The sequence below is a fragment of the Dermochelys coriacea genome, chromosome 2, assembly GCF_009764565.3.
Source record: "Dermochelys coriacea isolate rDerCor1 chromosome 2, rDerCor1.pri.v4, whole genome shotgun sequence".
NCBI lineage: Eukaryota > Metazoa > Chordata > Testudines > Dermochelyidae > Dermochelys > Dermochelys coriacea.
This window is the reverse complement of record NC_050069.1, coordinates 46,646,376-46,660,232: the sequence shown is the minus strand read 5'-3', so window position 1 is coordinate 46,660,232 and position 13,857 is coordinate 46,646,376. Positions and strand designations below refer to the sequence as shown.

Below are 13,857 nucleotides of genomic sequence, written 5' to 3'. Positions count from 1 at the left end.
CCAAAAGGAGTCTTCCATGTTCAAGTCTGAGCAGCTTGCTCCAATAGAAGGTACTGCACACTATCTTGAAGTAAAGACATAGTGCCACTGATGTTCAATTCTTTTCCAGTAAGAAGCTGGAAATGCATTTCCCCATTGTGTGTGTAGTTTAAAGAGATTTAGAACCAACGACTGAAGGGATGTGAGTAAGTGATGCATCACACCTAAATATACGTTGACCAAAAATGGCTATAGGTAAATAGTCTCCTCCTGAAAGATATTCTGAGAGAAATCTCTACTCGTAGACTAGAAAGTTCCAGGGATCAGTCTACAGTTAAGTAGCGTCACAAAACTATCAATGGAAAAAACAAACCAGTTGCAGTTGAAAGGGATCAATGTTTACTTTTTCAAGGTGCATAAGTCTTGTTTTTAAACTAGAGGAATAACAAAAATATAGAAACCACAAGCCCTGACTTATTTTTTCCAACAGGTGCTCCACCCCCACTCCACCCCTTCCCCCGAGGCCCTGCCCTCACTCCACCTTTCCTGCTCCTCTGCCCCCTCTCACAAAGCCCCCCGCCTGCTGCTCTCCACCCTCCCTCGAGTGCCTCCCACCAGCTGCCACACAGCAGATCAGTGGCCAGCCCGGAGCCTGCCAAACAGCTGTGGATTGTGGGTGCTGAGCACCCTCTATTTTTATTCCATGGGTGCTTGAGCCCCAAAGCACCCATGGAGTAAGTGCCCATGATAGAAACTTAAGAGAAACCATTCAGAAATAAACTAGGGTACTGGATTGTTGGACTCCCCTGCCCTGGGTACTGGCCAATACCAACAAAAGAAGCCTTAAACTTGTCTTCAAGACAAAAAGTACATGGAACTCACTGGTGGTCTACAAGTCTCCTGACCAGAAGACGACCAGATATTGGCTGCAGAAGCAGGCATTCCTTCTGATTAGATAAGCAGTGACGTTGCAGTCTACTAGGTTGTAGCTAAATGAAATGCAGGTAGTCATTTAGACGTTGGTTTTCTTGGATACAAAGCCCAGGCCACTGAGCACTGATTTCAGAAGAAAAATTCCAAGTGAATCTCCTGGAGATAGGCATGTGAACCAAGTAAAATAAAAAAGAGTTCTATAACCTTTCAAGAAATTCAAAGATATTTCCATATCTCTGAGGAATTTTGTTTAAATTGTCACTATGGTAAACAGCAGCAGTCACCACCACCAGAAAGCGTCCATGTGAAAGATGTGAGTTCACAAGAAGAGGGAGGACCCTCCCATCAGTCTGTAAGGATTACAATGCTCGTAAGACAGGGCTTTAATGCTTCAAATCCTGCAAAAACCCAGGTATTGATGAGAAACTGGTCTACCTTAAATAGATCAAAAAAACCCAAAATAGCTGCCAAATATACTTTTTTTGCGGGGGTGAGGGTGTTATATACTCTATTACAAGAGAAAGACAAGCAGTTTGCTTGTAAATGGATGGAAAATATTCTTGCAGAACACAGCCTGCTGTACAGTGCCCGGAAACTCATGCCAAGCAACTTGACAGAATTTTCACCCCTGATTACAAGCAAGCTTCACAAGCTTTGTTCTGTAGACACATTAGCAGAAAGAGGAATCCTAGGCTTCTAGACAGAAAAGCCCTGATTCTGGAGTGATATGGGCAAAACTCAGTTCACTAACACAACATCCCACAGAGAGCAGCAAGATTAGAATGTGCTTCCAGGTGAAGGCTCACAGCCAAATGTGTCTGGTTGCACCTTATCTCGCTTTTACATCAAAAAGGCAGCGTTAGTTGGTGCTAGGCTGTCTCCACATAGAGAAAGCTCCTAGAAGTAAACCAGTCTTTTCTAGGACAGAAGAGGCATACACAGGACTTCTTCTACAACTTTAATTTATGTTCTCACAAAACTGAAAGCTCTCAGTACAGCATTGCAGATAGGTTTTCTTAGAGGCAAATCCAGAACTATGCAATCAAGTGATGTTGAACTGTGCCCAGAGAAGTCTTGCCCCAGCTATAGAAGCCTCCACCACCAAATATCACAAAAAACTTCAAGAAGCCAGCATTAAGAGCTTGGATCCCAGAGTTTATCAGTCTGTGTCTTGACAGTATGCAGAAATTGTTGCGTGTTCTTTGCTGACTGGAAGATGATTGGTACTTGATTTCTCTTGTAGTTCAGATGCATCTCCAGGTTCTTCAAAAATACCCCATTGTAGTACTGAATGGTTTCTTAACTAGAATGGCCACAGCATTCTCTAGGGAGGATGTGAAAAATCCATTCCTCCTCTACCGTAGCATTTGGCATCTAGAGAGTTTCCCCAACTCCTGGTGTCCAGGGGGTACTCTCTGATGTCCTGCTCACCATCCACTTCTTCCCCAACAGGCACAGAATGAGCTGAATTTATGCAGGAATACTGACCATCAGAGCAGAGCCGAGCCGAGCCAGTGTTAATTCATGGATTTAATGCAAATGGAATGCATACTTGTTCTACATCCAACAAGGTGGTATATTAAGGCTATGTCAGAGCTAGGTATTATTACTATTACTATAATTATTTAAAGGTGCTGGATACCTTGACAAAAATGATCTATCCTAATTTGTACAAGACTTTCTACTTGAATACCATTTATACCAGTTTAAGGTAGTGTTTGACAAGGTATCTGAGGATATCAAGAAAAAGTTTGGGTTCTTAAACCCTGGACTCATTCTCGCAAAAACATGACCAATTCATTGTTTGTATATGGGGAAAACGTTTAAAAAGGAAAGTTTGCTTTCCTTTCCAGACCAAAAATGGAGAGAGAGAGAGAGAAATATTCAGTATGAGTAAATAATGACTACAGAAAAATATATGAGAATTTGGGAGCTGAGAAATCCCCAAATCGCAACACTTTTAGATCAAACCTGGGTCATGCAAGTTTAAGATTGACTTTTTTTTTTTTTAAGTTGCCAAGAGCAAGAAGAGATTAGTATACCACACCAAACTGAAGATACAGTCTATAGCTATTAAGAAGGAAAGCTGAAGCAACATGGCTAAGAAGCCAAGCACAGTAAATTTCAACGAGATTAAGACCTCAGCCACTGTTAAGAGGCCACAAAAGGAACTGACAGATGGAAGCACTATGGAGCACCATAGTTATTCCGTCATGATAAAATGCCAATCAAACTGGGGACTCAAGGTGCTACAGTAATAATGTTATAACTGTATCATGTATCTCTGCAAACAGATTTTTTAAAAGTTAAACTTTGCTCAATCAACGCGGACAGTTGGCAACCTGCAAGATTGCTTTTCATTGCTTGGTTTAAATGGCAAGAACACACTTACTGGTTTTTCAAGTACAACAGGATGATCAGGAAGAAATTCCGGCTTCTTTTGAGAGAGTGAAACACTTGAAAGCTTTAAGAGGAAATCTCTGCTGTATTTAATTCTTTCTGCAAACACAGGATTATACACAAACAGATTACTATAAAGTTATTTGTTAAACAGTGATGTTTGCAAAGCAGCTTAAATGCTGGCATTTCCCAATTTTTGAGTGCTTGACTTTAAGGTTTCAGAGTAGCAGCCATGTTAGCCTGTATCCACAAAAAGAAAAGGAGTACTTGTGGCACCTTAGAGACTAACAAATTTATTTGAGCATAAGCTTTTGTGAGCTACAGCTCACTTCATCAGATGCATCACTTGGCTGTAGCTCACGAAAGCTTATGCTCAAATAAGTTTGTTAGTCTCTAAGGTGCCACAAGTACTCCTTCTCTGACTTTTCTAAGAGTTTTATGTGTGAAAAGGGTGCACTTTGTGTGCATGTGCAATATACACCTACTCTTAAAAGAGCGGGTTTCGAAGGACTAGCTGCTTCAGGTCATTACTAGTGAACTACCGAGTATTTCATGTATAGATCACCAGTTTTAATCCAATACCGCTCAGGAGAGATTGAAGTTAGTGCTAAAAATGGATGTTTCAGGGTTCCTATACGAAATGAATTTGGTGGATCTCAGTTCCAGATCTTACACCACAAACTCCCCTCCCATAATTTGCACTAACTAGCATACTGTGCAGAGACACCCAGAACTAGCCATGGAGACTGATCTACCTGTTAATGCTAAGGGAAATTCCTCCAAATCAGTGTTAAGACATGCTCTCAGGGCAGTATGTGTAGTAAGCCTGCCCTGCAGTTAAACTGAGGACTACATTCACCAGGGCAACCAAGCTGATGCCTTAAACCAGCATGAATTTAAGAGATGAACTTACATTCAACCTTGCAAATGCATAAGTGTAATGAGCTAGTTCACATGAGTGTAATGCATGCAGCTGCGCAAATATTGATAGCTATGCTTGGGGCTTGTCTAACTGGGATTTTGTTTTGTACTGTTATGGCTACACTAATGTAGCCTCACTGGTGCAAACTTACCACATCTGTGCTAGTCAGCTATGGCACCAATTCAGCTATATGAATCTAGCTATACCATACAAGCCTTTAAATCCAAACAAGCCTCCCAACGGAATTTTCCTGTAGTTATGGCACAGTCAGATGACACTACGAGAGTTTTAAGTTTACTGTACTACTTCTACATCAGAGTAGCAAGGTTTCAAAAGCCTGGCTCCTTCACATAGCCCAATCCACATATGGGAGGAAAGCATCACCTCTAAACAATGACTGATATCTGGAACAAGCATATATACCTTTTCAGAGTTCATATTTTCCTTTTTACCTTGGAAGCAGGTAATTCAAACATTGATCTACATATAAACAAATATTCCTGAGGGCATTCTGCACCAAAAAGTTAAAAATTCTGTGCGCAACATTTTAAAATTCTGCAAATTTTGTCAAATAAATGTGGAGGCTCTAGCATAGCATTGGGAAGCACAGGCTACCGGCTGAATAAAAGTAGGAGGAGATCATTGTGCAATTCCCCCCGGGACACAGACTCAGCGGTGAGGCTGCTCCCAAACCTGACACAGCCTAAGGACTGGGCCTGCCCCAATAGTACCCCAGGGCCCTGCCAATCCATGCCAGGTGCACCAGGTGTGGACAGGCAGGTTCAGCAAGGTACGATCCAAGTGTGGAGGGGCTTAGTGTGGGGGGGATTCAGGTGTGGGTTGAGAGAGTTCTGTGGGGGGCAATCTGGGTGCAGGCGACTCAGTGGGGAATCTGGGTGCAGAGGAGATCTGGATGCAGAGGGGCTTGTTAGGGGCTTCTGGGTGCAATGATAATGGGACTCTGCAGAGGGGTCCAGGTGAAGGTGGTTGGAGCTTAGTGGGGTGGGGATCTGGGTGGCTCATCGGGGTGGTGCAGGAGATGTGAGGCTCATCGGGGGCGGGGTGTTCTGAGTGTGTGTGTGTGTGTGTGTGCGCGCGCGCGCGCGCGCTAAGGCTCGGCAGGAGGGTCTGGGTATGAGGGAGTCTGGATGCACGGGGGTTGGGCAGATGTGGCAGCAGCTCCTGGTACAGGGATCCCTCCCCCTGCAGCTGAGGAGTGATGGGCAAAGGAAGCATGGAGGGGGAGAGTTTGCAGAGCTTCCTGCAGCTGGGTCTGACCCAGCCCCAGATGCCGTGCAGGGGATGCCGTCCTCCCGAGCCCACCTGGCGCAGGGTAGGAGCCAACAGCTGAGTCTTCCCTAGTCCCACCCCCTGCCCCATAGTGATTTACCTCTCTGTCAGCTGCCCTGGGCACCCAAAACATACAGCTGGAGAAGGTCGTATGACCGCTCGTGGCTTCCCTTTGCTTCCCCATCAAAGTCATTTTTCTGCAGGGACGCAAAGAAATCTGCAGGGGACATAAATTCTGTTCATGGGCAGTGGTGCAGAATTCCCCCAAGAGTAAAGCAAAGCTTACCTTTCTTGGTTTCAGACTCCCGCCACTCTAGCGGACTAGGGATCACAGTTTGATTTAAGGCCTGCATTCCAGTAGCCTCATACCACTAAAACAAGGAAAGAAGAACATGCATTTTATTCAAGTTTCATAAGCGTTTCCAAAAATGCTTCATCAGATCCTGGAATTTTCTTCTGACAAACTGAAATGATCAGCAAAAAAAAAAAAAAAAGCAAAGTTGTATTGTTTCAAGTAAATCTGCAGTGATTAGTTTTGATACAATAATCAAGTTTGCTTTTACGGTTATGAAAGTCATGGACAATCCACAGCACTGTCCAGTTCTGGAATTTGTTCCCTTGTCAGTAAGGTAGATTTTGGGGGAGATGGGTTCTTCCCTCTAGGATACACTCCCTGCTAGTGTAACCCACACACCTCCTGGGTGTAGCACTCTGTCCCATCTAGTGGCAGAGACAGAGACAGAGAGAAAAAAAATGAGTCCGCTCTACAGCGGTAGAGGCTCATGTACTAAGCTCCAGAGGCCCCAAGTTCAATCCCGCCTGATGACTGGGGTCTGTCGGCATTACAAGTGGGGGCTCGTCCGGGATTTCTACTGGGAAGTCTCTGAAGCTCAGGAGGCATTTCCTCAGCTAGGGGAAGTATGTAACCCACACACCTCCTGGGTGTGGTGTTCTGTCCCTTCTAGTGGCACTGAGACCAGAGAGAGAGATGAAATGACTCTGCTCTACAGCCTAAGCTAGGAGTCAGCTGGATTTTAGCTCATGCTGTAGAGGATCATGTACTAAGCTCCAGAGGCCCCAGGTTCAATCCCACCCGCTACCGAGTGGGGTCTGTCGGCACTATCCTAGTTCTTCACAGCCAAGACACAGGGATGTCCTTACCCATACGCAAAGTATGCAGCTGCATAGGGCACCAGGAAATTTAGGGCACCAAATTGCCCCAGATTTCCTAGTGCACTACGCAGCTGCATGCTGCTCCAGCAGTCAGCCCAATCCCATGGCTGGCTGAGCCATGGAAAGATGCCCCCACCCTTGCTCTGCCTCTTACCGCCCCTGGTCCACCCCAGCCCCGCCCCCACTCCATCCCTTCCCCTGAGCAATGACCTGGGGGACTGCAGCAGGGGTCAGGCGCACCCTGCACTCATGGGGCAGCAGGAAGTGGAGTGACCCTGCCCCAGTCCGCTCCACTCTGCCAGCTCCCAGCTGCGCCGCCAGTGAGTACTGGGGGGCGGTTTCCCCCTGCCCACCAAGTCCCAAGACTGGGAGCCAAGTGGAGCGGGCTGGGGCCTGGTCACTCTACTTCCTGCTGAAGCCCCGTGAGTGTGGGATTGGGCCTGCCCTGCACTCACCAGGCAGCAGGAAGTGGAGCAAGCCGGCCCCAACCCACATCGCTCCACTGGCTCGTGCTAGGAGGGCAGTTTCCCCCATGCCCCCCCATGAAGGCCTGGAGTCAGCCCCTCCCCAACACACACAGCGGGACTGCGTAGGGCACCAAAATGTCTAGGGACAGCCCTGCCAGCACATTTAAAAGAAAACTGGCTTCTTCTAATCATTTTTTTAACTCAGTTTCAGACAGTGACACCTATGCAGGTTTCATGAAGATACTATACACACAGTTTGAAAGACAGGGTTGCACAGATGAAATGGAGGCAGTGTCTACTCTGGCCTATAATTCACAACTGGCACAGCTCCACCATTGCTGCCAGTAGTTGAAGCTATAGCATAGCCATAAGCAGGAGCTGAGCAGGACCTGCATTGCTGGAGAAGTACAGCTATGAAGTAGACTAGCCTCAAGAGCCTGTAGAACTTTTACTACTAGCATTAGTGAACATACACAGTAACCTACCAAATTCACAGTCCATTTTGGCATGTCAGATTTTAAAAAAATAAATCAATCGTCACAATTTCAGCCATTTAAATCTGAAATTTCAGTGTTGTAATTGTCCTGACCCAAAAAGGAGTTGTGGGTGGGTTTGCAAAGTAATTGTAGGTGGTAGGTTGTGGTACTGCTACCCTTACTTCTGTGCTACTGATGGCGGTGGCACTGCCTTCAAGGCTGGTTAGCCAGAGAGTGGTGGCTGCTGGCCGGAAGCCCAGCTGTGAAGGCAGAGCTGCCAGCAGCAGCACAGAAGTAAGGACGGCATGGTATGGTATTGCCGTCCTTACTTCTGCATGGCTGCTGACGGGACACTGCCTTCAGAGCCAGCCAACAGTCGCCATTCTCTGGCTGCCCAGCTTTGAACGCAGCGCAGAAGTAAGGGTGGCAATACTGTGACACCACTCCCCCAATTACTTTGCAACCCCTCTGCAACTCCCTTTTGGGTCAGGACCCCCAATTTGAGAAACACTGGTCTCCCCCCGTTAAATCTGTATAGTATAGGGTAAAAGTAGACAAAAGACCAGATTTCACGGGGAGACATCATGAGCTGTAGCTCACGAAAGCTTATGCTCAAATAAATTTGTTAGTCTCTAAGGTGCCACAAGTACTCCTTTTCTTTTTACAGTCCATGATGTGTTTTTCATGGCCGTGAATTTGGTAGGGCCCTAACAATAACATAAACCAGCTTTATTCTGCTCCCACACTGGAATTTACAGAACTGGAAGTTAGAAGAAACGTATCCTTGGAAACTGAGCACATTTGAGACAGCAATCTTTTAAACACAAAGATGGAACCCACTCGTGCCATTTTAGAATTACTTTTCAGGTAAGAACCACAATTAGCAACATTTTTCAGGAGGGCAGCTAAGCAGTGTTATTTCTGTGGGATGGAAGGAAAGGGTCCCCCCCCCCCCCCGCCAACGGGGAGGATGGAAAGCCTTATGTTTAAATCTAAACTGCTGAGACATGGACTTAAATCTTCCCTCCTAGCAAGGATCTCTGTAACCAGAATACCAACCCCAGAACTTAGTCTAAACCTGGGCATCTCTAGCTGCAACATCCTTGGAATGCATGTGTGTAGGAGACTACCCCAACCTCCAATAAGTTACTGGATCTCAGCCCCCGCCCCTCCCCCCCCAGCCCTGCAGTGGCTTTGCAATTTGGCTGAGGGCCTTTTGCTTCATTGTGAGTGGAGTTTGCAAAGAACAGTCATTACTTTTGTTTTGCATCCGCCTTTACTTTAGAAGGCGCACTGCTGCTACCTGTACAGTCCTCTGCCTTATTATGGCGATGGTCTGACTCTGCTACAGAGTTGCAGTAGCCTAGCCTGAAGATGACTAGAGTAGTTCAGAGCAGCTAGATTAAGACAAGTGGGTCCTCTTTCCTGGTCAGCTGGAAATGGAAGCCACCTTCCTTGTACTGAACCTGTCTGCATTCAATAAGTTCAGCAGAACCCTACAGTTTCATGCCTCCTAGTATGTGGCTCAGTATTAGCCTGTTTTTCTGTCTTCCCCCCACCCCTTCATATTCATATAACTTATACCTTTTCTGGCAGGAATTTGACCCACCGGCTTTTTATCCTTCTGAAGATTCCTCCCAGTCATTGAGGCATCTTAGTGATCACAGAGACTGAATTAATGAAAGATCAGAGAGTAGTTTAAACTGCATATTGGTAGCACAAGGCCATGATGTTTCACTGTCTCTCTCATCTTTGATATCTGAAGGCTCCTTCAAAATATTTAAAAGGGAAGATGAGAGCATCGAAACTTGAACTCCCCAGGAAATAAGCTTGGGCGCAAGGGGGAAGAGGTGCGGAGATTAAACAAAAAGCAGGGACCTGGCCATCACAGTTCTGGGTCAGACATGTCCAACAAAAACCTGGAGCAGCACTGCACTGGATTCATCACTTCTGCAATGTCAATGTCACCCTACCAAGTAGCCAACATTATCAAAGTCCAAAGATACCTAGTAGTGCCAACTTGGATTTGATTCCTGCCCATAAACCAGAAGTTTGGGACATCAGCACCAACCTGAAACCCAAATGTAAGGGACACTGTATTGGAATAGGATAAATACTCTTGAAGCTTAATATTATCACTTTTTGATGTCCTTGCCAAGAAGTGCAAGGTTAGAAACTGGCAAGGTTGACAGTACATTTTTTCATAACTGGCTAGAGTTCATTTACTAAGCAGTCTGGCAGATGGTCTTTAAAGGAAGCAATGATTATCTTTGCCATCATGGGCAGGAGTGCTGATTTTATCACTAAACTTCACCAGCTGAGAGGATTAGGAGTTCAAACTACAGGTAGTGGGGGAGTTATTCCTCAGAGCTTCTCTTTGAAGAGTTAGTATTAATACCATCAAGCAATATGATTCAGGGATATTCCTGATTCCAGAGTAGTTACTTTGGAAAAAATCAGGGAGGACCTGACTGAGGCCCCAATACTTCTTTTGCATACTTTGGAGTACCAAGATGACTTGTTTAACTTGTTGCATTGCAGTTTTCCTCTAATAGAAAAAATGCTAACAAGCTATTCCTGCTTTCCAAGTTTATTACATTCTTCCTAAAGTTTAAGTGTAAATAGGGATGCATCTGTCTTCTATAGTGAAAAATAGAGCCTCAAAGTGATGATTTCACAAACTGTGCATGAATGCATATAAAATCATAGGACTGGAAGGGACCTTGAGAGATCATCTAGTCCAGTCCCCTGCACTCAGGGCAGCATTAAGTATTATCTAGACCACATGTGGAACATCGTTCTGCCACAAAAGTTCCTAATGCACAGTTAAAGTTTCTGAAATCTCAGTTATAATATTCCAATTCTAACTTAACAGTTGGTGTGTACTTCAAAGGGAATCATTCCAGAGACAGTGGCTGTAATTCACTATCACTATAGACAAGCTGCAGAATGGGTAGCTTTTGCAGACTTATGGATCTACGCTACAGGATTCCTCCTATAAAAAGAGTGTTGAGGGCCCAGATATTGCAGTATATCGTGATTGAGCTACACACTAGATTCTAGCCCTAAAGGCAGCGTAAGTAGCTCCTGAAAGGCCTCCTTGTTTAGAGAATCATTCCGTGACATAGAAGCTCCTATGACGCAAATGTAGTGAAAAGTAGTAAGAACAGAGGGGGTAAGATCAGAGCATCCATACACCTTTATGATCCTTAGGACTGTCGGTAGGCATTATAACTGGGAGAAGCCTTCTTACTACACTATGTTAAGCAAGAGGATGGGACAGGACACAGCCAACCCACGTTCCATGAGTGCAGAGGCTACTCTGGCACCTGCTCCATAAGCCACACTATGTGGTCCTTGGCTGTAGCCAAACATCTAGATTGACAGAAAGTTCCGGGAGATCATAGTTTGTCTCTAACACTGCCAACAAGACTAGAATAGAGTGTGCAAGAGAAGAAGTTTCTTGCTTGTCCAAAACCTATACATTGTGATGGACCCATACATCATGGCCCATATCCCTACATATGATTAAGGCTGAACATTCTAAAGCAGTTGATTCCTCAAATCAGAAAACAGAATGTAGGCTCTTTTAGTGTTTAATTATCCATTTATTTCAAAACAGGTGAAGATATTGTAGTGTTTACAATCAACCTTGTTTATTTTTCTAATTTTTATTTGTACAATCTTCAAACTCAGAGGGGCAAAAAAGGTGAGATGGTCACTAATCTTTTCTAACAAGTATCTTCAGATAACAGCAATTATGTGAATGATCCTCACCAGCGTGGCTGAGGACAGTACATTAAAAAGCCATTTTTGGTTGAAGCACTAGGTAAGAACACAGACTTCTAATACAGCAGATTAAAACAGGCACAGCTACACAAATGAACCTTCTAAAACTAGGCAGAAGTACTAAGAAGCACTAGATTTCTCTTCTAAGGCAGCAAAAGACAGCTTTAGAACTCTGAGCTCATTCAACTGTGCCTTCTTGAGGCACGAGGCACAGACTGTAGAGGGTGTAGTGTTTTCAGCCACGTCTTTAGAGAAGAGATTTGAAATGTGATAAGAGTAGCTCTGAATTCTTGGCTGCACACACAAATGAGTTTTTAGGACCAGAATTCTAGGACAAATCTTTTCCTTCTGTCAGTCTACCTTTTGAAGTAAGCTAGTAAACCTTTTTCCGGACAAGGCAATAGAAAAATGCAAGGCTCTTCTAATTTAGAAGCCATATTTTGGAAGAAGTTTACATTGGCCACAGCAGAAGCATGTGCCCCTGTCCCATACTGTATTCCATGACCACTCAAAAAACCCAAGATACTCCTCAGAATAAATACCTGTACACATCCAGATCGTCTAGTCAGGAGCAACATGAGCTAAACTAGCACTGCACATTTCTAATTGGTATCATACTGCTGCTGTCATTACTATGACATGCAGGAGCACAGTAACAAATGAAACAGTGTCCTTTGTAGATTAAAATCCTGTATATATGAAATGCCTAGATGAATACAACAGTGTGATTACTGGGCACTCATCTGATGTTGCTAGTGTGGCTCAGAAAAGACTGCTTGACTATTGCCAACCGCCTTTATGCACGTCACCTTGTATTAAGATGACTGTAATGAAGCAGTGAACTATGAACCTGATATCCATATTTTTACTTCAGAACTATACCTGAATTTTGATTTCCAAATATGTACGTTTGTTTACTTAGCCAGCATATAAAGACTGGGTGTGACGGGATTCCGCTCACCACACTGGTGCATCCTGCTGGTTGTCTTGGGAATTAGCTCCACAGGTCAGTATGCCTTCTCCTACTGGTGCCTCAACTGCCGTCACATCTGCTCTTGGACCCATGTCACTCCAAGGAATGCAGCATTCTCTTCATGACACAGACCTGTGGCTGTGTCATGATCTGTGCTCCCCCCTTCCAGGGGCCCTGCAAGTCAACTGCCCAGCCACCTTCCCCAGGGGCAACCGCAGTCAATTGTCCTGCCACTTCCCCAGTGGCAAGTGGAGAGGGGAAAGAGGAGACTCGGGCCCACCCACTACTCCTGGTCCCGACCAAGGAACCTGTAGACGGTAGACATGTGCAGAGTCCCCTCCAAATCCTCAGTACATTTCCCTGGGCCACTTCCCCATGGCCCCAGCACCTTCTTAGCCCTTATCTCAGGGCCTCAGCATGCCAGACCTAGCAGCCAGCCAGGAGCTCACTCTTGCTCCCCTGTTCCTGCCCAGCATTGCTATGTCCAGGGTGCTAGCTTCCTTCCACCTGCAAGGCACCCAGTCCCCCCTCCTTGAGCTCCAGGGAGAACTGACTCTGTGCTGCCCTGTGGCTCTTTTTATATGGGCCTGCTGGGCCCTGAATGGCTGCTCCTCGCAGCTGCTCTCCTATTGGCTGCTTCTAAAGCAGTCTCCCTAAGGCTCTAGTAACCCCTTGCATGCCAGTGTGGGGCAAACACCCCATCACACTGGGCACAATCACACTATTTTTTAACTTGAATCCGACCACGTAGAGATGAAGTACCAGATTCTAAATTCCCTCCAAGGTTTGAAGAGAAAGACTGGTTTGACCAACATATCTTGTAATAACTATACACTCAACTGCTGTGAATAAAAGTCTTGGACTGTCAAGTTCTTTGAATTTACTTCCCTCTACATCTAATTTTGGATACACTCCTCAACTCTAAAAGGGAGCGTAAAACCCAAAGAATCTATCTCCATGGACAATTCGGATGTGTAAAAAAAAAAAGTGTCAAATTTTCAAAACATGCTTATGGGTACAAGCTAGTCAACTGTGTGTCTGGAAGCCAGATACACTTCACTGTAAAAAAATATGGTAATTAGAGAAGCAAATTGGAATGTATGTGCAGAAATGAAGGCTCCGATAGATCAACTGCTAGTATAAAGTTGCTCAGGTAAGACAGGATTCAACAGCAGCTGTCCAAATAAGGGTTACCTTCCATTTGTGCCATAGGGATGGACTGAAAGACGAAGTAGTCTTTAGATCTATGCAAGATTCTTTCAAGTCATTCCCCAGGAAGTGCACTAGAACAAGGAGTCAGTCTGACTTGCACGATCTTTTAGGGCGAGACTTTTAGGTCTTTTCATTTTTTGTGTAGAACACCTGACAAAGTGGGCCTCAAACCTTTATTATTGGCCTCTAGGTGCTACTGCATTACAAATGAATAGTCCACAGATGCTTGTCAACATGTTATTT

The 13,857-nt window shown here is 45.0% G+C and overlaps 1 protein-coding gene across 10 annotated transcripts in view; it reads right to left on the bottom strand.

Annotated features, from left to right (window-relative positions):
• Positions 1–13,857, bottom strand: part of C2H8orf88 (chromosome 2 C8orf88 homolog) — an 83,061-nt gene that overhangs the window by 57,685 nt on the left and 11,519 nt on the right. For 4 of the 10 annotated variants that reach the window (XM_038392598.2, XM_038392600.2, XM_038392595.2 and 1 more), the window contains 3 exons: positions 5,811–5,895; positions 3,305–3,411; positions 1,858–2,376 (listed from right to left, as the gene is read on the bottom strand). In XM_038392598.2, coding sequence (XP_038248526.1) covers positions 2,287–2,376; positions 3,305–3,411; positions 5,811–5,895 — 282 coding nt within the window. In that variant the 3' untranslated portion in view covers positions 1,858–2,286. Of the gene's footprint in view, positions 1–1,857; positions 2,470–3,303; positions 3,412–5,624; positions 5,742–5,810; positions 5,896–13,857 lie in introns of those variants that run through there. The other 6 variants (XM_043507633.1, XM_043507631.1, XM_038392602.2 and 3 more) reach the window with 3 other exon arrangements.